The 27,208-nt window shown below is 33.2% G+C and overlaps 2 protein-coding genes across 3 annotated transcripts; both read right to left on the bottom strand.

Moving 5' to 3' along the window:
* Positions 1-513: 513 nt before the first annotated feature.
* LOC123691242 (sorting nexin-13-like) lies at positions 514-13,414 on the bottom strand. Of its 2 annotated transcripts, XM_045635545.1 has the most exons (23): positions 13,202-13,414; positions 13,005-13,116; positions 12,708-12,922; positions 11,006-11,229; positions 10,592-10,744; positions 9,451-9,623; positions 9,111-9,227; positions 8,691-8,805; positions 8,301-8,426; positions 7,757-7,977; positions 7,398-7,465; positions 7,275-7,318; positions 6,084-6,179; positions 5,558-5,671; positions 5,188-5,321; positions 4,630-4,842; positions 3,768-3,864; positions 3,591-3,673; positions 3,367-3,485; positions 2,953-3,021; positions 2,146-2,252; positions 1,722-1,835; positions 514-1,530 (listed from the first exon to the last, which is right to left on the bottom strand). In XM_045635545.1, the coding sequence occupies exons 1-23, from the start codon at positions 13,312-13,314 to the stop codon at positions 1,430-1,432; spliced, it is 2,928 nt and encodes a 975-aa protein (XP_045491501.1). In that variant the 5' UTR covers positions 13,315-13,414; the 3' UTR covers positions 514-1,429. The 2 variants fall into 2 exon arrangements, with proteins under 2 accessions (XP_045491501.1, XP_045491502.1); XM_045635546.1 differs by lacking the exon at positions 6,084-6,179.
* A 714-nt stretch (positions 13,415-14,128) lies between these two features.
* Positions 14,129-21,659, bottom strand: LOC123691137 (protein rogdi). Its single transcript, XM_045635381.1, has 7 exons — positions 21,422-21,659; positions 21,260-21,331; positions 20,998-21,129; positions 20,673-20,830; positions 20,340-20,460; positions 19,244-19,453; positions 14,129-17,526 (listed from the first exon to the last, which is right to left on the bottom strand). Exons 1-7 carry the CDS (start codon positions 21,455-21,457, stop codon positions 17,458-17,460), a joined length of 798 nt encoding a protein of 265 aa, XP_045491337.1. The 5' UTR covers positions 21,458-21,659; the 3' UTR covers positions 14,129-17,457.
* Between the last annotated feature and the right edge of the window lie 5,549 nt (positions 21,660-27,208).

The raw sequence follows: 27,208 nt of genomic DNA, 5'->3' as shown, positions 1-27,208 counted from the left end.
TTAAGAAAATATGCTTTCAGGATACCTAGATAAACCTCCCCTATGAAAATCTGACGCGCTCGAGTATTTCAAAAGGACTTTTTTTTTCTGCATTTTCAAAAATTCATCGTAACTTATCGTCATGCCGTAATCGTCAGTTTTTTTAAGGGGAGCTTTCTTGGGGCCTAATTAACACCCCTTCCGAAAATCTGACGCGCTCGAGTAAATTTTTTTTTTGTGCATTTTTGACGAATTTATATGCCTAGCCCCACCACGCAAACCGGCAGATTAGTATACCGTTGTTATCAGAGGCACTTGGGGCATACGTAGTATGAATATCTGACGCGCTCGAGAATGCCCAAGTAACTGTTTTTTTTTACATTTTTGAAAATCCGTACACGCCAAACCCACCGCTAAAATGGTTTTTACCATAGAAGCTTTTCTTTTCGAAATTATTTTCTCTTTCGATTTTGATAAGTCTCGACGACGCCGTTGAATTACGCCATTTAGCTACCTCGCCTCCCTATCTATTGCGAAGTACTTGATCCTTTCAAACTCTTTAAATTATCTCCCAATAACTTTACCCATATTAATCGATATAAGCTTTCTGCAGCGATTAATAAAAAATCCTAAAAAATATAGGATACGTGCAAATATACGAAAAAAATGTGTGCGTGTACTAGTGTACACACGTAAGAAGTGAAACTTCTTTATGACCTTATTTATCAAAAAATAATTTACTATGTGCAACTTTAAAGTAATACTTCGAATCACGCGTGGTAGGGATAAGAAAAAGATGGCGCGTAACGGAAAAATGTCACGCGTAACGAAAAAATGTTACATTAAATTTTTTTCCAACCCCGATAAAGAAGTTTCACTTCAATAAGTGAAAACTTACTCAATAATGAATTACAACCAATATAATCTACGCTAAATGTGAAAGTAATTCTACAAAATTTTCCTCTTGTTCTTTCAAATAAATTAAAGAGACCTTAATACAACAAATATATTCCCAAAAATAAGTCACAATGTTATTGCTATAAGGACTTAATAAACATTCGAGTCCAACTTAGTCTAATGACTCATAAATTAAGTGTATATTTTACTATCTATGCTATAAATATTAAAAAAGCGAATTATTCCATAATTAACTTTATATTGTTTTCTATATTCTATTTATATATTAACGACACAAAATATATGAAAAATCTCACAACTTTTGGTCAAAAATCGTAATTATTCGAATTCAATATTGCGGATATTTTCAATAGATTGATTGATTGAAACAACGATATATAAACCTGTTTTGTCCCTTTCGCTCTTATGATGTTTTACATAAGTGTGAACGAGACAAATCATAACTACAATCACATAATACCAACGAATGAAAGAGTAGAGCCTACTGTATTAAGTTGCATACATTTTTCATGCAATAAGAAATAATTTGGTTTTATAAAGATTTCTTCGGTAAGGAGACTCTTGGTGAATTAGAATATAACCTTTTAAATAATTCTGGGATATTGTTGTCGGGGAACAAGTTGCACAGCGAAACTGTAATAAACGAACATTACATTCTTATTTATTTTGTTATAAAGCAAATATATGCATATTATAAAAAACGACCAATATCCTTCTCAAAAAGGGAACATAATAATAACATAATTACTCCAAAAGTAAAATCTACTTTCTAGTGATCCTGGTGGTAATAAAATACAAAATTATTAGCAAATATAGTTTCTCACCTTCAAGTAAAACAAACATAAGCCGCCTATTAATCTCTTGTGTTTGGAATAAATCGAATACTGTGAGGAGACCACGCCTCGCTGCATCCGTACCCACTATGTGTCTGAGATCATCTGAAATATATTTTATTGTGTATTTTACATCAAGGTTTAAATCGTAACACTTAAAGAAATCAACTTTTATTGTAGTGAGCAAAATAAGAGAAATCGCGTCCTCATTAAAATAGACATGACGACAGTATCCTTATATGATCGTACTAGCTTCCGCCCGCGTCTCCGTCCGCACGGATGTCGGTCTTCGCGTGGATGGTTTATTTCTCCATTTTGAGTAACGCTGACAATGACATCTTATAAATATCTATTGGACCCAAATACGGCTAGGCCTATAATAATACGCAACGTGTGTTCGCGGTTATTACTTTACCTGAAGCAGCCGCTAAAAGTGCAACTTTAGCCGCGACTCTCGTGCGCGCTCGCGTCGCTGCATCTCTGCTAGATGTGTTACCGTTGTTACGACTTGTCAGCCATTGCCTGGAAATATAACAACCATTTCCAGTATTTTTGTATATTAAATGTGAATATCAGGGTCCGCCTAAAGCAAAGGGGGCGCAAAGTAAGGACTTAGAAAATTTTTGATCCGAAGGGATTTTTTTTTGCGCGTCGACGGAGCCCCGCTTCGCGGGGCTCCTATTTCTGTGTAGTTTTTTTTTTTAAGAAACCTAACCTAACCTAATGAAAACCATCAATCTTTGAGGGCGAATATCTCGGCCATTTTTTATTTTAGAGAAAAGTTGTTCCTATAAAACATGCTTATATTAGCGTAATCTTTACGATAAAACAATAATAAATAGGTGTTATAATGACACCAACTCCATCAAAATTTTTCTAAGTCCTGCGCCCCCTTTGCTTTAGTCCAACCGGCGTTACCTCGCTCTGAGGCGTTCCGTGTAAGGCTTGAAGTGCAAGCGAGAGCGCAGAACGAGCGCAAAGAAGCACAATCGTTGTCACGTTCAACTATCGTCAGTAAACCGACTTTACAGACAACCAATTTTTTTTTAGCTAGATTATCGGGCGCGATAGACTTCAATTTTTTCAAACTCTTTCGTAAAAATATTATTTACCTACTAATGAATATATTCGAAATACCGATAATTGTAATTGTTACATTTCCCTCTTCTGGATTCCTCAAAAAAATCCTTAATAAGATAGGTATACGTAACAATATACTCACTTAAACGATTTCAAGTACTGGACAACATTGCGTGGCGACGTCAACGACGATACTAACTCTAGTACTTTCCTGCAATAAACAAATATGTACATATTAAAATGTATACACTAGAAAGAAAAAGCAAAAGTTATTCTAATAATTTTCATACAAAAAAAGAGTGACGTGTCGAGCATACGTGTCAGAAGTGAAACTTCTTCGACAAGATTCAAAGATACCAAAATCGTTGCCTTACTCCATGACGTGTCGGTATTGCAATGACGCGAACGCGACCTTGAAATTTTACTTTCAACACGCCTAAAGAAGTTTCACTTCAAAATTTAAATGCTTTTTGAGGTTAGATAGGAGTGAGATAACGCCATGTAAACTAGAGTATTATTTTATCATATTTATTTAAAAAATAAACATTTTAATCACCTATTAACTCGATCCGCTATTAAAGTCCTGACGGGCGCTAATAATCTTCTCCTCAACCATAACCCTCGGATCCCCAAAACTTCTTCTAATAATTTCAATGGTACGCTTTCATCTCCATCCTAAAATAAAACAAATATCTTTTAGTCATATGTTTAAACATTCGGCGAAATTTTTAAACATGGCTAATTGTTTGTTAATTAAATTTGAAAAGATTATGTTCTCACGTCTTGTCCTTCAGAATTTGTATCCCGTTTGATAGCGTCACAATAATTCTCGCCGCTCTTGCCTTGAAACACTTTTGATATACCTGAAAAAAATTACATTTATATAAAAAAAATATTTCTCCTTTAATAGTTTTCCAGTTTGAATAGTTATTACTGATCCTATTTTTATTGACTTACCGTCCATAACACCATCGACAGTATTAGCAAACTGATCGGGCATGCTCTTGAGTGTCCTCATACCAGCCTTTATAGAATTCACCAATAGGGCGTCAATCTGTAAATAACCATACATTAACTACAGATACGATACATTTACTTAATACTGTCACAGAATAGTTAATAGTAGAGGTACAGAAAAATTACTCGGCAAAAATATATAAATAAATGCGAGCCTTACTACTTACAGTGGTAATTAGCTTGCACAAAATTATGTGCCTATAATTATTTTATTCACCTAAAAGTTTTGTCTCTTTCTATCGCGTGGCCCTTATCTTTTCTTACGATGTGACGTGGGTGTGTGAGCACCCGAACGCCACACAATACCTTTTACTTTAAACATTTTTTTCGTCCATATTATTAAAAAATATTTGTACGCGAGGTCTGGTCTATGGTATATAATAAGCTCAATAGGACGCCATGGCGACGTTGCCGGCCGTCGTATAGAAGAAGTTAATATTGAAGCATATGGTACCTAACTAAATGGGCGACGGTTTGGCAACGTCGCTACTTTGGACATTTCCAATGCTTCGATATATAGCCGGCGACGAAGCCATGACAACTTTGAGAGGCAGAGATCTTATTCTTATAATAATTTTCACATTATAAACCCGCAAGTAGGTACCTATGTTGTTTCGATCTTCTTTCCAGTTGATATTTATTATTTGCTGAAAAAATTAACTAAGATTGCTTTGAAAAACATTTTAAGTATTGCTTCACATAGAGTCTACGGTATCAACATTCTTACGTTTTTCCTATAAACCTAAACCATTTCTAAAAGGCTATACAGACTTTTTCTAACAACTAAAGATTAAAAACTCACCGTGTTCCCATGTCTTTCCGTCTGTATCTCTGGACTCAGGAACCCTCCCAGATAGTCCGAAGACAATAAAGCCATGTATCTTGCATCTCGAGAAATACTGGTTAAACTTTGCAAGTAACTATTGAGCATTCGTTTGCGGTTCTCTAGTACGGATCGGGACGTGTTCTGAAATGTCTTCTTGGCGGGAAAAGGGAGACTTGCTAGTTCGGGCCACTGGAAATAAGTGAAACTTAATAGAAAATTGTTACAGGTGTTCTTTTGTGCAGGAAAATCGATAGACTAGTAGTAGCAGTTTGTAAGTTTGCTTTTGGGAATACATAATTAAAAAAAAATAAGAAGTGACTATTCAATAGTTAAAAATTAAAAAAAAAAACAACAACAACTTATATCTGGGGAATACATCGAATTAAAGGCAGACTAGACTTTTTTTAATGAATAGAAATTGCATCATTTATTATGTATATTCAAAATTTAATGAGAGAAAATAGAAGAAAATTTCACATTATATGAAATTTAGCTGAATCGAGTGTTCTATTACTATTAAGTTTACTTGTTTACCTTATCTTTGATAGCCGAATGTAGTTCATAGAAATCACTGTACCGCCTATAAATATGCCAAACTTCGTTATCCGATGCTCTCGTCACTGCTATCGCGTAGATTCCAAACGACTTGCCCTTATCTTGAACTAACGCTAAATAGAAATTACAAATTATAATAAAAGTCAAAGTCGTGGTATTCATGAACACTTCAAAAATTACAAACCTTTTCCTGAATTCCCCAAAAAGGAAAATTAAAAAAAAATAGGTAGTTATTGCGATTTATTCTTCTAGAGTCGACGTTTCAGCATTCAAAAATAGATAATAAAAGCTAAGAATGAGTCAAAATTTATTTTTTCTGTAAACATGTTAATTGAATGTTATTTTTTACCTGTTTCTATAATATACGCCGATAAGGGAGACAGATAGTTTTTCGCTCTTCCACTAATCTCAGTGTGGGAAAGAGACAAATTGTTTGAATTTGCTACGGACAGATTTGACGATCCTGTAAATATATTGAAACACTACAATTACATAAATAAAACTTGAATGCGACAAATACTAAAGCAGTTAGATCAAATTATTACACATGTTAACAAAGTATCAATTTTATGCAAAAGTTAACACAAAGCATGATTAAACAATTTACTTTAAGATTACAGCTTAAAATTTTAGTCGAAATTTAATTTCAGAGAAAATGATCCTACGTTAAAGTTATTCACTTCGGAAAATTACTTATTAAGAGTTAATCTGTATATATTTTCGATTATTATAATATAGGGGACGACCGCCAGATAATATTTGTCCTGCTAGAAAACAACGCATCCATCCATTTTACTCCCTGTTCCCGAAAAAACTTTAACTCTATCAATGGTATATACAATATGGGCAAAACTAGCATTATCCACATTACTAACCTACGCTCTCGCTGAGCATTTTCTGAGCAAAATTGCCTACAATGTCTGACCGCGATCTGTTATGCCTCGTGCCAGGTACGGGCAATACCACATCACCTGGAAAATGTTCACTTTACATGGTATTAGTGGGAAAAAAAAATAAAAAAAACGAATCGATTATAAATGTATAAGTGAAATGTTTGATATGAGGCATTCACTACAACTACGCTTAGACTACTATACAAATAAACGCAGAAAATACTACATTTCAAGCTATAATTCATTTTTATATTCTGTCTATTAAAAAAGCAACTAAAATAAAACCCAATTAAAATTTGCTAAAGGTAGAAATGTTATGCAGTGTTGTGTAGAAATTTATAAACGACGATAAAATATTTACTTAACTAAAAATAATAAAAAAAAGCGTTGTAACATCTCTACCCGCATTTAAAAATCTAAAAAATGCATGTTATACATAAATAGATACCACTTTATTCAGAGAAACTATAAAGACTACGGCTGCATCAAAAAATATGTACGTATATAAAAAAAGTAAATACACATGCAAATATTAGACTAACAAAATAATACCGTTAGCACATTTAGGGATAGTATGGTTCTTGTAAGTTGGGACCCTTCGAGTAAAGGAGCGGGGGAAAGTAAAGGATTTTGTGGGAGATTCGTATTTATATTTGGACTTTTGGAAAAGCTTTGGCAACTGATGGATACACGTCTTCATTAGTCTCTTGCATCTCTCTGTAAGCATTTGTGTTAATTGTGGCATTCGCTCGACAAATCATTAAATTCTTTGGTAATAAAATAATATTATTTAATGTATGTGTCATAAGTCATTTGCTTTAATATGAACGTATTTTGTAAGCTATTGCATAGCTTCTATCGCGGGCCTTAAGCGTGGAGATTGAATCCAGAAATTCCGTAACGAAAATAACCTAACACCCCCCACTCCGACCGGAAAAGCGGTGATACTTTTTATGCTATGCAATAGCTTTACCGCGGCAGTCTCCGAGTGCTACACGTCTTTTTTTATTGTAATGTGTACATTTTTCGATACGCACAATTTATATTTTATATGTACAATTTGTTAATTGCACATATCGAAAAATTCTGACTACGCATGATTACAGAAATAATTGATTTGTCAAATGAATGCCTTGGTTATGTAGGCTTGTATTATATTGTCTTTTTCCATACCTCCGTATTTCTTGCCATCGACTTTTGGGTCTTTTTTGAACTCACTAAAAACAAATTAGTAAATTAGTAGATTTAAAAAAAGGTGTTAACAATCCAAAATTGTTTTGATAATTCTTTCCTTACCTACTATTTCTTTCGGAACCGTCTTGTTCGGGGTCTAACATAAAATCAGCTTGCCAGGTAGGGTCGTCCTAAAATAATTTGTTTTATTAATTCAATGTATCTTTGATATACCATCATAGTTTAAAAAATAACATTGTTATATTTTAAAAAAACAGTAAAAAAAATATTATTTTGTGCTTGTGGCAAAAAAAAATTATGCCAACATAGAGTACCTATTTAATAAAATATGAGTAAGGTAGTTTGAAAAATTATTTATCTACTTCCGAGAATCATTTATATTTTATTTATGACAAAAACTCTTACCGCCTATCACTAGTCTATTTTTCGAGATTTTTTGTCCCTTTTTGTTGTTTTCTTACCTCCAAAGCGTTGCACACGCACTTTTGCACATCGTCGAAGCACGAGAGAGGGTTGTTTGTGAATTCTTCACCCTCAGTGGTGATTTTCCTAACCATTTCCGCGTGACAATTATCTGGTACGCCCATCACTTGCAGTCTGTTTGGTGCTAAGTACATATCACATAGTTCTAGTGCAGAGGAACGAAGGTTGTCAATGACCGCTTTGGATGTGTGCGGTACGTCTGTGAAGATGTTTATGATTAAAATGACAATAAAAATAATGAAAACAATTGGAAATTGGAAAGTGTTTTACAAATGTTAAACACTTCTATAAATAAAATATTTAGGAGTTTTTCATATTTGTTTTACATACTTTCCACTACATATTTAGTTTTTTTCTAATATAAACGTTTTCTTTCAAATAAATAAACACTGTTAGTTATATCCACCAAATGCATTAAATTATGTAAAAAAGCAATGGTTTAAAAAGTATTATTTTCTTACGAACTATAAACAACATCTGAAGTACTACAAAAATATGTATAAGTATGAAGAACAAACTCACCGGCTTCGTTCATTTCAATTTCCAGTAAATATTGAGCGTTAGATCTCCACGCGGCGGTCGCTCGCAAAAACTTTAACGATCTCATCACTTCGTCTGATACTTTTTCCCTTGGCGTATTTGTAGAACCTGATGTGAAAGACAAGCTAATTTTTTTTATCAAGATTTTTTTTGTTGACTATGCGGGTTTTTTGTTTTCAAAAGTTCTAGCGGTAGATTTAAGTTATAATGAATGAAATTATTTTAATAGAATTTTAAATAATTTGTATTAGGTTGATAAATTAAGATGGAGATTTTTGGATTAAAAAAACATATATTCACACCATAAATTATAACTGCTATTAATCAAATGTTATTTTAAAGAATCATAATATTTCTGTTTTCTGAACCTACCCTCTTGTGGTCCTAGTGTAGCCCGCTTTGCCTGTATAATTCTAACGAGGTATTGTAGTGAAGATAATTTCTGCCTATCTTGTAGTTCCCATTCGCCGGCGCTGTCTTTTGAATGCTAGAACGAGACACCAATATAAAAGTGTGTCTCTCTTCCACAATAATAATTTAACAAATTTAATTTTAGAAATTGTGACATTCCTTTTTTTTAACTGATTCCAACTGTGTTGCACTAGGCAAAAAAATAATATTTAAAAGCCATTAAAAGCATGGACACACATTACATCTTTTCCAATTCCCATTTTTTCCAATTTCATTTTTAGTGCCAAACTGATATACTTATTTACTATGAAGTTAAAAATTCGTTAGAAAACGTATATTTGCATTTTTAAATAGCTATTTTACAATAAAAAAATAACTCACAAGTTTCTGTATATCCTTATGTACAAGTTCCAATGTGGCATCTAGTTCCTCTGCATCTGCACAAGTCCTAATCACTAATAGAAATAGCTCAGACGACAGACATGAGTCGCGACAACACTGTAAAATAAAATTTTGTTAGTTTTTGTTGTTTAGCATGACTTTTGTGTTAACTATCCAATATTTGAACATAAAATAAATACTAGAAATGCAATAATATAAAAGGCAAAACACTTAACAAACTTATTATTTCGTATAAGCATTTTGTATCACTCATATTATGTAGGTACCAGAAAAAAAATTTTTTTTCGTTTTATTATGAAAACATATCTAACATACTCACTGTTCTTATAATAGCTCTATTAATATTATCTGGGTCACTTAACATATTTATAATAGGCTTTAAAACAATCGCCGACAGAAGCTCTATAATAATCAATTTTAATGCATGACATTTCCATGTTTCTTCCGGTGCCACTAAATATAAAATAGCCTCTGATATTTCACATAACAATGCTGTAAAAAGGCCTAAGTTAGAGATTCATACATGAAGATAATTTTTTCTTCTTATTGACTAGACTTTAATTTAAATAAAAAAAAATGTGTGCGTGTACTAGTGTACACACGTAAGAAGTGAAACTTTTTTATGACCTTATTTTTCATAATTTAATTTAATTTAATTTACTTGCAACTTTACAGAAATATGTCAAATCACGCGTGGTAGGGATAAGAAAAAGATAGCGCGTAACGGAAAAACGTCACGCGTAACGAAAAAATGTTACACTAAATTTTTTTCCAACCCCGATAAAGAAGTTTCACTTCAAAAACACATAACATACTTTATTACATAAAAAGTGCTAATACATACATCAGTCAGTATCGACATTCGAAATCGAAAATTTAACAATAATTCCAAAAGTTTTCAAACTTCGGTCAAGTGAATGAATGGTACATTGGGACGACAATAAATCTCATTTTGCAACCTTGTCCGCAGTCCGGAACAATGTTAAAATTGCAATTAAATTATTTTTTTGCTGTATGGTCGTGAAAAAAATTCCAAAACTTCTGCAAACATGGGGAAGTTTTTCCATATAATATTTCATATCACGTATTAAATTTGCAACCAATCTAAATGTACGGAACATTTCTAAAATTGCAATTAAATTATTTTTTGCTGTATGGTCGTGAAAAAAATTCCAAAAGTTCTGCAAACTCGACACAGATATCGGAAATATATACCGAACGGTTGTATAAGTTTGCAACCTTTTTGCACGTTGACCGGAACATGTTTATTTATAATTATTTTTAATTCATCAGCAAAAAATAATTGCAATTTTAACTATGTTCCGGACTGCGGACAAGGTTACAAAATGAAATTTATTGTCGTCCCAATGTACCATTCACTTGACCGAAGTTTGAAAATTGTGATTGACTGACTGGAGTATAAATACTTTATAAACTTGTTAGAATACAAAAAAATATACCATATTCTTTCTCTGCATCCATACAAAATGTATCTCTGCATATTTTCTTATTCTCCATTGCACATTCCAAATCAAAAAATATATCTTTTAAATTATTGCTACTAATATTTTCAGAACTGCCATACAATTTAGTCTTTCCAGATGTTTGCGAATCTGAAATTTAAAAAGAATTATAATGGGTAATACATAATAGGTATGTATGTTTATATTTTTCTATCATCATAGGATTAATTTAAATGCAACAAGAAATATGAAAAAAATCTCATTTTTTTGTTAAATAATTAATCTATCCACTATAAGATTCAATTATATCATTTTAAGTTTAAGGCCCAAATGTTTGTTATGTGTCTGACTACAAAAAACACAGAAGACCTCAGATGCAAGTTTGAAAATATTAAAATATGTGTCAATGACCTGGAGCCCAAGATAAATCGGTGTCACTCTTGTTCCGTCTATGTGATCTCTTATCATCTTGTTTCTTAGGACTATACTTAGATGACCCGTTGGCAACTTCTTTGGCACTCAACAATTGTAACTGTTTCAATCTCACTCTAGACTGTTTGAATAGCTTCAAATGTGTTGTTAATTCTTCCGGAAACTTAGTAGACAAGAGATAGATCCAGTCTACAATTTTTATTCTGTACATAGAGGAATTAGGTTAATCCACAGAACAGTAAAAACAAATAGAAGTGTGATGTGGGCGTGGCCCACGTGCCACTAGTAAGGTAAGATCACCTTACTTGGTCTCAGTTGTGCGCAGAAAAATATTCGAGTCGGTTGTCAGCTGTCAAATCTTTTTTCCATATTTATTCATTAATTAGGGCGTGTTGTTCGGTATTAGAGTGGAAAAATGATAGCAGACGAGATAATATCAGCAATGGAGGCATTTCATACCATCGGTAAGTCTTTTGAATTTATTTTAAATATATTTTATGTTATAACTTCGCTTGTCGTAATTTGTCAAAAATTTATAAAAATATTAAGTCAAAATGAACCTTAATCCATAAGAAATTAGTACTAATATACATTGAACAGCAAACAAGACTTTCTGGAATATTATTGCAATAAACAAACGAATGTCGGTTTAGTGATGGTTGTAGGGCATATCGACAGTATCGATACTTTAGAAAAGACAAACATTATAAACTTTAAATTTTATTTTATTTTTCCTTAGCTTTCATATATCTAATTTATTTATAGATTTCCCAAAGAGGCTAATTTAAAAGAGAAATGGATAAATGCAACGTGATGAGTTAACTGGATGCCGAACAGCACTAAGAAGTCTAACAAAGGCCGCCGATACATCAAACCTACGGCAGTTCCAAGATTTAAAATAATGCATATTTTCTGTTTGTATTTTGTAAATATAGATTTATACTATTCTATTCCGTTTTTTATTTAATAATAATAATATGAAAAGACATACTTAGTAGTAATAAACATACTCCAAAATGTGGCACATTGTACTATACTCATATAATAGAAAGAAAAAAAATGCACAACAAAATATTTATTTGTGAATTATCGATAACAAGGCTGACATCCTTTAGAGCATAGCATCAGATTAATATCAAGTTAATGTCATTAATGTAGAGTGACACAAATTTCAACCTTATTTCTATGTGTTGAGGTTCAAAGTTATATCTATCGAAAACTAACGCCCTCTGTTGTGGAGTAGCTGAATGTTTTTCGAATTTGGAATTTCGGAGCAAAGAGAAACAAAACAGCTAATATGCCTAGGGATGTTATATTAAAATAAACCGTAACAGGTTGCGTTAGGGTACATATTGAAATGCTGAATTTATAACCTAAGTCAGTTTTTACTCAAATTAAGCTGTCCAATCAAAGGCATACTTTACTTGTAGTGTACTGTATAACTATCGGTTTAAATGTGTGGCGTTTGGCGACACTGGTTTTCATACTAATTATGACATTATAGCACTTCTATTTGTTTTTACTGTTCTGTGGGTTAATCATATTACATGAACATACTTTGAAACAATTATTCTTCCAAAATGTAGTATAATTTCTTAAATTTTGTTACAATTAAAATAAATAGATAATATATTATTTTAGAGTAATAATAGATATTTTAAAGTAATAAAGTTCCTCATACCGGTTTGTAACATTTGCACTTGTCATAACAACAATGCGTTTGATTGCATGCTTAGTGAACTCTTGGTCGTCTGTTAACATTTCATACCAAGGTGTGACATAGTCATTAATTATTATGGATATAATCTCATTGAGAAATGAATCAACAGTTTCACTTCCAGTTATTCTACTGTCAAACTTCGGCAGCGGGGTTTCATTTTGAAACAGTTGTAGGATCTAAAAAAATAAAACATCTTATTTGTATAAAAAATTAAATAAAGTTATTTTTTCTCGGAGAATGTAACAGTTAAATTCATACCTTAGGGGACTGAATAGAAAAGTTTGTTTGCTGCAAGGGATCATCTAAACAATCAATATCAGAAGAGAATATTTTTCTTGAGTCAAAGTTCAAATGTAAAATTGTGAGGATCCTGTAAATAAGGCAATGACCGTTGTTAGACTATAAATCGAGGTAATGAGATAATGAATCATTGAGGCTACATTGTATAAACTTACCCAGCGATAAAAGAAATTAAAAATGTAAGTAAAACTAAGTACAAACCAAACCCTAATAAGGCAATTGTAATAACAGATATAAGGCTGAACCAAGCTAAAATTCTATACGCCATATCTGAATCTTTGGTTGGTAATGCATTTACAAATATTATTACAAAGCAAACATAATTATTTCACTACAAAAAATAGACAAAATAATAAAATCCATCCACACAAAAATAAATAAGTAACTGTCAATGTCAAATGTCAAACCACTAGAAGTAGACAATGACAACAATTGATAGGTAACACATTCCTTTCCACTGCTTAGAAATTGTATTCAGACATTGCAATCTCAATTATTTAACTTAACTATAATGTGATTTATAACCACTTTAAAACAAATACGTAAATAATGTAGTAGTATATTGTTAACATATTTTTAATCAATATAATAGTGTGAGGATATTAATGAATAATGTGCACTCGCATTCGAAATTGTATTGTTATTGTTTGATGAATGCGATTTACGCCCGGGGTTACATACAGACAAACATTGTAAAAACTATATTTTTGGCTTCGATATCTATTGTAGATCACGCCCCAAGTATTCTTTAAAAAAATATTCAATGTAATCTTGTAGTATTGACTTTCCTACGATTTTATTATATACTAGCTGTCCGCCCCGGCTTCACTCGTGGTACATTTTTTCTCCAATTATCCTTGTTCTTCAAGGAATATTATAAAAAAAAAGAATTATGGAAATCGATCCCGTAGTTCACGCGTGATGCCATTACCAAGCAAAATAGAGTTTCATTTTTATACATAGAATGTAAAGATAAGGTTAAATAATATCAAGCTTGAAAGCATGAAAAGTAGGTACTTACATAAAAGATATTATCTCTATCTACCCTTGGTATCTAAAGGGAATAAAAATAAAATAGAAGGTATAACAGAATTTCTCTTTATTTTCATACAACACGATCACAAGAACTGTTTATGAATAAGTTACAAAGTCTTCAGGCTACTTAGTATAATAATACTAGATAATTATTTTATTGTCAAAACATGGAAACAATAAATTTCACTCTCGGAAACATATCTAAAACAAATGGCCCGCATTAACATTACCGGTTATGTTACAACACTAGACTATGTTTAATTATATTTTGAACACTCAAACCAAGTTTATTGTTTACCCGTTGTTATTGCTTCGCCCGTGGTACACATTTCGCAATAAATTATAAAAGGTAGCCTTTGTCCTTTCTCAGGTATCAAAATATCTCCATACCAAACTTCATGCAAATTGGTTCAGTAGTTTAGGCGTGATTGAGTAACAGACAGACAGACAGAGTTACTTTCGCATTTATAATATTAGTATGGATTATTGCAAGTTTTCTTGTTATAATCTGAAATAATTCTGAAGGGCAATTCGAACAAGCTGCCCAAATAGCACTATGTTATCTTTCTTATTCTCACAAAAAACTTAGAATACCTACATATATAATCTGGGGTAGAAGCGGCGTACGCGTACAAAGACGTTCCGTCTGAAGTCAGCTAATTAGCCGGGTTGCATTTACTCAGTTACGCTCTTTTTGGCTTAAATGTAAATTCTATCTTTGTCTCACGCGGAACGGCTTTAACTGCTAGTTTGTTCGCGTAGACCGCTGCTATGTCAGTTTATATAATTATTAGGTAATTCCAAGAAAAATCTAAATTACAGATTGTTTTAACATACATTTTAATTTAATAAATAATCGTTAAGCAATCATAGTGTTCCATCATGTTCTGATATACAAATTTCAATTCCAAAATTACATCCTTAAAGAATTTCTTATAAAGCAAACAAGCAATATTTATGAAATGCCACTGAATCAATCGATCGCATAAATTATTGAAAAGAAGTGACAACCATTTATTTGTGCACAAAGTCCTCACAAATATTGTTACCTCATACACCCGGTAATAATAAATATTGTTACCTCATACACCCGGTAATAATAAATATTGTTACCTCATACAACCGGTAATTACTTATATTATTTTAATTATTGCATATAGGAGTCGCAAGATCTTGTAATATATTTGCTTCCATTAATATATTGTAAGCATTTTATACTTAACTATTATATAATTTTACAATTTATTATTTCGATTCAAATAAAATCATAAACAGAATAAACAATGATAAAAATCATATGTTTGATTAGAAGAGGCACTCATACTGATAACATTGAAATAATTACTGATTATTTTTCTTCAAGTTTTCACAACAAAGCCTAGCTATCTTCGCACTTATATTTATTTTGTTCGCTTCCACTGCAAACATATTTAACCATCTGAACCAAAGTTAAGATCTATAAGAGAAATTACTATAATACTAAAAGTAATGCCTAGAATACAATAATTTGTGATACCTATGACTATACATTTTGTACGAAAACTTCGTATTATAATATAATATTATATATAAAGCATCATGTGGGCAAATAATGTAACAGCTGTTTATATACGCACGCGTAGGAAATGTTTCTTTACGACTTATGAAAATTTGTTCATTGAATCAAATTATTACACAGTACATACAACCAAATTCCATACAGCATAATTACAAGACCTTCATGTAAAACAAATTACTTGACATTGTTTGCCAATTCCATCTGTATTTGGTCACATATTACAAATTGAAGTAAACTAGCTGGTAGTGATGTTCAGTATACATTTGATTCAATAAACAATGTACCAATAATACCTATTTAGGAACCAGTTGCATTTTAGGCGCATTATGCGAAAAATCAAATTAAATACTGGTACAAACAAAATAAATTTAGGAGATGCGAAAATATAATAATATATGTTATTTTTTTTATAAATATTAATATTACTTTTGCTAATACATCAACACATTCATCAAATGAATACACTTTTCCAACTTAAATTTACAAATACACTTGGAAATTTTCCAAAACATAATCAATGACGACATAATAATTTATCTGTATATATATTTTTATCTATGACTATATTTTATTTGGACTTTCCAGATATCAGTGCTGCTAGCAACCAATAATATTAATCATTAAATACAACTGTAATACGCCCGTGGCCTTAGTGTGCCTAATAAACAGACCACATATAAAACTAGAGGGAGCAAAAGCGACACTTTTTATAAAACAAAGACATAGACTAATTAAAAAGTTAAAAGTAATATTTTCATTTTAGGATATAAACTCTCGTTTTCAGACTTTATCAATTCAATATTGCAGTACGAAGCAGGCTAATAATAGACTGCCAGCAACTGTGAGACGAACGGAATTTTGAAATAATTAAGTGCTCCTAATCTGTGACACGGTCGCATTGCCACTATCTAGTTCAATACATGGCCTGTGGACAACTATAATTTTAAATGTACATTATATTACAAACATTACAACATAGTCAACAAGAATATCAACAATGGACTCGATAACTATCAATTATTGAATAAATACGCGACAAACACGATGGTTGGGTTTGCTCAAATTAAGAATTGATAGAATAAGTATATTTACTACATCTATTATGTGGCACATCTAAGTGTCAATTTAATATGGTGATAGTATTCAAAAGATTAGTTATCTAGTTGAGAATAATAGTCACCATAATAAATGGCCAGAATGGAAGAAGAACGAGTTGGAGGGACAGTACTAATAGGTCACAGGAACTAAGTTATTTCTTAGTTAGAAAGATTTCCAAAATAGCAAAGAATTGACATACATATTTTCACACACTGAGTTATTCAGTTTTAAGCTCAATATCACAATGCCATACACACAGATCTCATCGAAATATTGGAACTTGGAATCCCCTTTTTTATGTTCAACAGATAAAAAATTCTAGAAGTTTCAATTCTATCAAGACTTATTGAGCATTAACCCAAATATTATCTATACGAATACATAGACGTCAATATCGACACCCACTTAATTGTGAACTGGAAGTTAATTAATTTTATACCCAAACCTACCATAGATGGAGTAGGACCATCCGTAAGCAGGACATCGGCATTTGTAAGTATAAAGTAATAATCGCGAACTTTTCTCCCTTTCTTACTTCTCTTGAAAGACATTTTTTCCTACCTCTCTTGCTTTATCTATAAAACTTATATGAATCACACTCTTCGCAATAGGTTTACTAAGATATTATTAAATATTTTTTGGGAAAATAAATGCGTGTCATGTCTTGGGTGCTTTATTGACGTCACGTAAACTTTCTAAACTAGTTGAAGAAGAGATACGTTAATTTAATATCATAGAAGCAGATCTTGAACCGACTGTGAAATCTTTGTACTGAGAGAAGACACATAGCTGAAAAAAAAATTATGATAATTTAATGGCATGAAGGATGAAGATTAAGGTTTTTATCTAAAATAATAAAAGTTATTATCCAAGAAAATTTCCTGGAATGAAATATAGGCTATATTTCTTTCCAAGTACCAATTAAGTGAATTTGAAAGTTCCTATACAGATAAGACAATCTCTCATTTTAGTAATAACTTATCTATTTATCTATCCAGACAATAAATACATGTAGAGTCATCGTTCCTAATACAATCTATCAGAAATAAAAATTATCAGATTGCAATGAATTTTTATCAAAGTTGTTGAACATTATCAAGATGACTAATTTATTCAATAAGAAATTACATTACACAATTACAGCAATTTTTGGAGACTTTTTTAACTTCAAACAATAATAGAAAATCATAAATACATTATTTTTAACAAGCAAATTTATAGAAGCAACTCAATCCAAGTAAAGTTAAGTTCTCAATGCCCCCCCCATCAGTTCCAAGCCTTGTCGTGGCCGGGGGGGCTCAGTAGCTTGGAGTGCCCTCGTGTACTCTTAGTGAAGCTAATTGGACGCGGAGGGGCTGAAAGGCCGGTCTGTCGTCTGACGACACGATTGGTTCGACGGCCAGGGATCCATATAGCTGGCTGGCTGGCTTGAAGGCCGGCTGGCCGGGCTGGCTGGAACCGGCTGGTCACACCGGCTGCCTCGCTGGCTGGCTAGGGGGCCGGCTGGCAGGCTGGCTGAAACCGGCTGCTCCACCGGTTGGCTGGCTGGCTGCTTTGGACGGCGGCTGGCTGGCATGCTGTCACCGGCTGGTTGTCCGGCTGGCTGGCTGGCTGGCTGGATGGCTGGCTAGCTGGCTAGGATCCTCCGGGGGGCCAGGATTGGCTCAGGTGCCGTTGTGTTACGGCGAGGGATGGCGGCTAGTGGTCGCGGCCTGGTAATTTGGCTGGGCAAAACGGGGTTGGAAGGTCGATCGGGGCTCGTTTGGGTCTCGTTCCGACCGACTGGCAGGGGGCTGCGCTTTGCAGCGATGGATGGCGGCCAGAGGCCGCGCGCGTTGTTTTTTGTTGGTAGTCTAACTACCAACAAAACAGGGGGCGGGATCCCGACGCGTCACTTTTGTGACACGCGGTGACTCCTGTAGGTGGGTGTAGGGCGGCGGCTGTCCTGAGACAGCCGTCTGCCAACTCGTAATCCGGTCCGTGGGGCCGGACCGAGGGCCGCCACCTCTGGTGTGAGGTGGGGGCTGCGAGGGAAACCTCTATAAAAGTGCGCCGGAGGGTCGTTTGACGCGTGACTCACGTTTCGGAGGGCCTTTCGGCGCGCGTCCTTCGGCCGGTCAGTGCTGGGGTCGAGGGTTTGGGGAACGCCGATGATGGAACGGGGAACAATCCATCATCGGCGAGTGGGTGGCGTGAGCTCGTGTACGGCTTGCGCCACCCCGGGGCGGGCATTTGGTGGAGGGCCTGGAAACGGGCAAGTGGCGGAGAGCCTGGAAACGGGCAACTGCTGGGCGGGACATGCGGAAGATTGCGAATGTGTACCCGCATCCCGTCTAAAGCAGCGCGTTGGTACACGGTGGGGTTTTTTTGGTCGGTAGGAATCCGACATAACCCACGGCTTTTCTTATTAATCTTAGGCAAGATTTCCCCACTTTTCGTTTTCGTCATAGAGTCAGTTGTCTTTTACCTACACAATATTCATCTATAAAAAATCTAGTACACACACCTTATCTTTAAGCTGTTGACACATGTGTAGAGCGGCTGTCAACATGAAGAGCACATCGCTCAACCAAGGCACTGCGCAATCCGCTTGACAGGAGTCGATTCTCATCGTACCGTGGACCGAACTCAGCTGGTACGCTACGAATATGAGCTTGTGTGCTTGTATGTAGAAGGATATTGCGAGGTCCTCGGGAAGGTTTGGGGATAGCGCTTTCTGGAATATAATCAAATAGTGGAATATAATATTGTTACCTGATTAAATTTTTGCATGTCATGAAAAATTTGCGCATGCAATTTTTTTCATTAAAAGTATTTTGATCCTCAATAAATAAAGAATATAGTGGGCAGTAGATTGCAAACACCATGCATCTAATTGTGTTGATGAGAGAGATTTTTACCTTTAAATTCATAATACAAATATAAAAACAAAGATAGATCATAATCTTAGATAAAACATCTTGAACTTGACCTATTTGATTAGATGAAAATTTTCAAGAGCTAATGGAAAATTCTTCAGCGATATAGATTTTCAATCTTAACACCATGATGTATAAGTTCAATATGTACTGTATATTTATAACATTCTCGTAAATGGAACATGATTTATTTGAACATTCACACGCTTTAAAACATTCTTATCACCATTGTGGAGGTTATATAAACAGATGTTTAATGTGCTTTCAATGTATCTGTTTAGTGTTCAGTTTAAATCACGAGGATAGATATAAATAGATACATATAGAAGAATATTCTAGTATTCATATGTAACTAATACTAAAAGAAATTAATTTGAAATTAGTTTGTGGAAAGTTGTTGTTGGATGATTATATTAATGTTCTTAATGGAAAAATACATTCACTTTTTAAAAATATTGTGTTGAAATTATCCATCTGTGACATATATTTTCAATTGAGTTTATTTTTCTACTATGAATAGGACTTTTAAGACATAATACACTAAGAAAATTTGTTAAAAAATGGCAATATTTTTGCCGTTATAAAATAAAACATATTTATATGTAGAATTATAAAAACTTAATGTAGCATCATTCAATTATATTCTGTATAGTAACATTTTAAATAACTCAATAAAAATCTCACCATATTTCTACTCTTCATAAGTTCATCAATTGCTTTCTTTTTAGGTAACACTAGAGCTGTGCGAGCCCTTTGCAAAGAACCAATAAGGCATTGTATAATATGCAGCACCTCTTCAGAAGATCTAAAAAGATATTTAGCTTATATAGTCACTGTTACTATTATCAAAATCACTTTAAATGACAAAACTTATCACAAGGTTACTGTAATAACTGATTTATAAAATATTTCAGAAGAATAAGGTAACCATGGTAATACAATTACTTTTTATCAATTAATATTTATTACAAAAACATGACTGTCACTTTATAAAGTAAAAATAATATAAAGTTATACCTGAACACATAATGCTTGTCTACATTGTCAATATAACCAATGGCCTGCTGCAAATGATTTGCTGCATCTTGTATTTGCTGCAACTTCCACGGTCCATCCTGGTTTATTGACGTCCGGCATATTGTGTGCATCTGCCTTAACACCTTGAAGCTTATGTCCTATATTTAAAATGTATAAAACATAAATATATGTAAATAAGTCATACTGTAATTACATTAATGATGAAGGTAATTTGAGGAATTTAATTTAGATGATTATAAATACACTTTATATTTTAATATGAATTTTGACTTTCTAAATAATATAATAAGCTCTGAATACTAACTGCATGTGTAATACTGTCTCCTGTAAGTGTAACAATACATTTCAGTTGCTCTGGTTGTGATGTCAGGATAAACTTGTCCTGTTTCTGACCCTCGTTTCCATATAGTGGAACTGGGAATCTATGGGCACATTCCTAAAACAGTAGTAGTAGTCTAGTATTATTAACTAAATAAGATTATATTATAGTAGATATATGGAAACAAATGTTCGCCGCTTCTCTAGATGACGATAATGAATAATAAATAATATGTATTCACACTTACCACTAATACGCTGTGAAGCTGATGTAATATAGCATGGACTTCTTCACGAAGAACCCATTCAAACTCCTCTTTCTAAAAGAATTCAATGTATGTAAATTACAATCACACTGTAACACTCAATTACTATTCAATTCACGACAATTGTATTTAAATTGAACGTACCAAATTCGCTGCTTCATCTTTTTCGTTGTCGTTCATTTCTAATATAGTAAACAAAGAAGTTACAATTTTAGCAATACAGGAAATAAACCTACAAAGTCCCGCTGAGTTTATTATTCAAGCAACGATCACAGCAACGACTAAAGATCGATCATTACAGTGACAAAATAAAGTGAATACCTAACAGAAAATATGATTAATTGATCATTCAGAACAATTTAGGTACGAAAGTAGGTGGCAATCAAAAATCACTATGAAGTATGACATTGACGTAAGACATAGACACTTATCAATTGCAAGTTACTAGCTAAAAATATATAGCACCCAAAGTTGTAGCCGGACAATACCCGGACATTGCCGGACATGGATGACTGGGGATTCCCCGTATGTCTGTGGGGATCGCTCATCCCTGCCCCCATAAATAGAATGGAACAAAACTTCGATAAAAATAAAAATATATAAAAAATAACGACGTGTGGCACTCGGGGACTGCCGCGGTAAAGCTATTGCATGCTATGCCTTCAAGCCACACCTCCGCCCGTCGTAGTGGGGAGCGTGAGGTTTTTTCGTTACGGAATTTCTCGATTCGGTCCCCGCGCTCGGCGCTCGCGATAGAAGCTATGCAATTGCTAAATATATTTCGGCGAAAAAAAAATTGCTGATTTTAGGCGGTATGGCGACCATTTGGAACTGCCTGAAAATTAGTATGGCATGGCGATTTTCATACATGGCTGCAGGACGATGATTACCTGTGCAAAAATTAGCTTGGTAAAAATGGTTGAATTGTTTTTTTTTTTAATCAACGCATTCACGTCCGCGTCGGTAATCGGTATGGCGGGCTATAAGTCACACCGGAAAAGTGGCATGACACTACCGCTGACTTCTTTTTTATGGGCTATCAGGGGCTATCGGTAAATTCTGGTAAATTCTAAAATTTTTATGTTACAAATAGTTTGACACTCGTAATTTATCCGACGAGTTCGACTAACGCCCACGCGATTGGTCCTGTGGTACCAGCGTTCTGACCATCATTTTGATTTTTGACATTGCGTATTAAGACCCCTGTAGAACCGCTATTCTGTTACAAATGACCCAAAATTTTGTGTCAGTATCTCCCGGCCTATAATTAGGTAAGTGGTAAGTAATAAATGTTATAAAAAAAAATCAAAACCTTTTTTGTTGATGTATGTATTTCGAAACTTTTTGTTGATTTTGTGAATAAGTTTATAAATTTTTTATCTCTATGGCATCTCATCAAATTGTTACAGAAACGGATTCAATAAAAAGGACCAAAACTTTCATAAAATAAAGATACCGGTGTAGATAGAAATGTTTCCACATATTTTACGAGCATTTTATGAAAAAGTTGAACATGCATGTCGCGAAAGTGGAGTAATAGCTGGGTAAAATAATATTTACTTCATTTGATAAAGCTATAAGTACTTAACTATAATTTAACTATTTTAAATTTTTATCTACATATAAAATAAATTACTGTTTTCAGGAAATCAGGAAGACACATGAAATTTCCATATACGTTCTCTGCTAAAATAGCTCAATTCCCAATATTTTATTACCTCAAATACAATATTATTTGGATGTATTATCCTCCGGCCATCGTTATTTCCTTTTATTTAATTTCACATATACACGATATTGTTAATTCTGAAGAAAATAAAAGGAGTTGGGCTGAGACACAGAGAAGAAATGCTGAAAAGGAAAAGCACCATTAGAAACTTTTAAAATAACATACTATCTCTAACATGTAATAAATAAAACAAGAATAAAACATAAATTTAACTTTTTGTGTATATATTATGCACCTATGTACTTTGCTTTTTTTTAATGATTACTATATGTTTTGTCAATACTAATAAATTCCTTTATTCTGTTATTTAAAATTGCAAACGACAAATTTTTACTAATGTCACACCCCGGACACTCCATACAAAATTATAGTTTTGACAGTCACACTGTAGAGACTGCAAATGTGTGTGTAAACTCTTTATGGTTGGCACATTTGTGACTAGCGTAAAAAAAAATTCGCGTTTTTCTGATGAAATACATCCGTAAACAGCACAATATCTAACCATTTTCTACGAAAAACGATAATCACAAATCCAAAATAATAAAATTGCTTTAAGTCAATTTGATTAATGTTGTCAATCTTCGTTGCGTTTCGTCTAAAGACGTCGTTGGTATCGTCCACAGGTATCGTCCTTGCGGGGAAATGGGTACCCTAAGAGCAATTAACCTATAGAGTACTTGTATCGAGCGTATACAATTTACATATATTTGTTTCTCTCTATCTAAAGAAAACGTCGTATGAAAGAATGAGACAGCTATAGACAACAAGCTACGTTTCAACATAGTCATGGCACCATTTTTACTATAGGTACGTATTTAGATAGATAGAAGGTGATAGTGATGGGATGTGCTTCAATCGATAAAATCGTGAATGTATTTTGCATTTACGGTTTCGTGAAATAATAAATAATAAAAAAACAAAACTTATAATTAATTTCAGTTGAATACATTATTTGTTTAATCCTACGTATATAATAAATGCGAAATTATGTGAGAAGGGATGTTACTCTTTCACTGCGGAACCGATTACAATGAAATTTTGTACATACACACATAGGTTAGGTTTTATCCCGGAAATCCCACGTGAACGGGAACTGTGCAGGATTTTCTTTAAAAACGCGGGCGGAAAGTTAGTACATTATAAAAGAAATTTTAAAACTTGAAATGTAATTTAAAATAAAGAAGGAAATGATGATAAAGTTAAAGGAGTGAGGAGAAAGGCACAGTCAGCATGAAGGAATCATGCAGCATTTTAACAAGTTAATAAAAGGACAGTCTTAATGAAAACATTTTCCTAACATCCTACTAATAAATCGAAAGTTTGTGAGGATGGATGTTTGTTACTCTTTCACGCGAATACTACTAAACCGATTACAATGAAATTTGGAAAAATTACTTTTGATCCCGTAAATCCAACAGGAATGGGAACTATGCGGGTTTTTCTTTGAAAACGCATGTATATTAAGTATGTATTTCAATAGTAGTTTCTCATCTATGAGAACTGTCATTTAATCAACCGTTTAATTTTCACATAGTTACACATTTAAAGTAGGTAACTTATGTGTAAAAAATTTCAAAATAAAAATTCACTCTCTTTAATCAAATGTATTTATTATCTACAGGAACAAAAAAAAAACGTAAGCGTAAGATTGCACAATTCTTCTAGAGTATCCATCTTGATAACACGTAGGCTCGAAATGCAGTGAACACAATATTGCAAATTGTGGCGGCGTCCAATCAACTCATGTCTCACGTTTTATACCCATTTTTTATTTAGCTCTGGAAATCTAAAACAAAATGAATTTATTAATAATCTGAAAGAGAAATTAATAAACAACAAACGAAAACTAAAACACATAGGGCAAATAAAACAACCACGTGGTATGTTTTATTTTCCTGCGGTAAAAAATTTACATCTATTATTTGCAACAACAACTACATATAAATCTGATTTATGAAACAAAATAAATAAATCAACGTTAATATGAAATAGATTTTTTGTCATAAATCGATAATATACGCTAGATGTGTTACAACACTACGGTGGTAATTTGGTAAACAAAATGCCAAACGTGATATTATTGTGACGTTTTTTAAAAATTATTTCATTATTTTATATTCCACAACCCCATAAAGTGGGTAAATGTTACAGTTACAACATAAAATTACAAAAAAGCGCTTGATAAAACCTTCAAATAGGTTTAAAACATAAATATTTATCAATTTGCTGAAAATCACTTACCGATGGAAAGATATTTTTACATTGTTTTTATCCAAAACTCCCATTCGACTAGTGATAGCCGGTTGCTAAACATACAATAGTTATTTAAGCACACTGACAAATAAAAAGAAACACTGTACACTTTATATTTTCTAAATATTTCGTTAAAAACACTTGACGCACTGAGCCCACCAGCTGGTTGGAAAACAAACTGACTGCCGGCGCGCTACGTTTGAAGACAGTGCAGATACTCTATCGCTATCTCAATCTGGCTTATGCTGTTTTTGACTAAGAGTAAGTAGATTAGAAAATATGTATTTTGTTCTGTCTTAATATAAGAACTCTATAGGTTAATTGCTCTTAGTGGGTACCATAACATGTCTGATCGTGCGGGGTGAGGTAAGTGTTTAATTTTGGCGGGAGGCGGAGAGTGTCCGTTCTGTAGCGTTTAGCTACTATTATGTATTCTGTGCTAATGTTTCAATAGAACTATTTTCTATAGGTACTAGTTCTATACAGAGGTTAATAATTTATTAAGATTGTGAATTTAGCAAGTTTATGGATGGATCTACTGAACTAATATAAAAAATTCTGTTACCAATAGTTAAGTCACAAATAGTTACCAAGCTATGTTATTTCTGTGTAGGAATTGTGTCTAGAATATAGGTCTTAATTCAAGCGACAACGGTTCATAATAAGTTATCCCTTATTCAAACGCGAGCCTGTGGAGGAGTTAACAAAAAAGTAAGATACGTTCCTGGGTAATTTTGGGTCGTAGATTTAAAAAATGCACACAAAAGAGGGGTTAGTGGGGGGGAAGTAACCTTTTTTTAGTGGGAAGTATATATCCCGTCATCTGTTCTCTCTTGTAAAAAGGTTGGAAAGGTGGGAACTATAGCTCCCAGTGTCCTAGTATGACACCAATATTTTCAAACACTAACTAGTTGCCCTGACTCCACTTGTGAATTAAATATTATCGTAAAAAATTATATAGATCATATTTTTTAATAAAGCAGTTGAAAGTACTCATGAATGCAAGTTTCTTTTACTAAGGGAAGAATTCGGGTATTGAAAAATGATTGACTTCAACATAAACAAGGCATTTTTCTAAAACAAAATAAAAGCAATAGGTAAATAATAATGTATTGAGTTAAGATGTCTAATTATCTGATCAGGAAATAATGAATAATAAGAAATAAGTTGCTTAAACCAACTAAAAAAGATTATTTAGACACACGGATTTTATATATAGAATTTCCAAATGTCGTGTGCAGTGAAGAACACTGGGATGATATCTTCCCACTTATAGACTTAATTTCAATCGACTCTACCAAGGTATAAACTAAACGAAAGATTCTGGGCATATTTTTACGTTTCACGCAACCGTAATATAGTCTAGTTTACATAGCTAAAACTCAAATCTACTTATCTAATTTTTTTTCAGCACTTCACAAAAAACTAAAAAATAACGGCCGTTTTCGGTGGCAAAATCACGTCACCGGACTTTGACTTGTGTTTACCATGACATGTAATAATTCTCTGAAAAGTTTTTCCATGAAAAAAAGTTCTCTGAAATGTTAAGATTGCGTAGATAAATATTACACTGCATTAGGTTTAAGCATATAAAAATAAAACACGATTTACCACAATCTGAGACGTGGGAAGTATAGCTCCCAGCGTTTTAATAAGGGTTATAGGTATGTGGTTAGACGTATTGAAAGAGCCGCGGACTAGGATTGCGTAGGTATGTGTAAAAATTGTGTTTCGGACGAAATATAGAAATTGTATCATTGTTACCTCACTAATAAATTAATTTATTACTATATCTGATGATCTCTTTTGAAATATACTAATATTATAAAGGCGAAAGCGAAGCTACTGAACCGATTACGATAAAATTTTGTATGTGTATAGCTGAAGACTCAGAATAACACATAGGCATAAAATCACACCACCTCACTAAGAGGGTAGGCAGGACATTC

The sequence above is a fragment of the Colias croceus genome, chromosome 4 (assembly GCF_905220415.1).
Source record: "Colias croceus chromosome 4, ilColCroc2.1".
NCBI lineage: Eukaryota > Metazoa > Arthropoda > Insecta > Lepidoptera > Pieridae > Colias > Colias croceus.
Note: the sequence above shows the minus strand (reverse complement) of the source record. Positions and strands in the feature narration are given on the sequence as shown.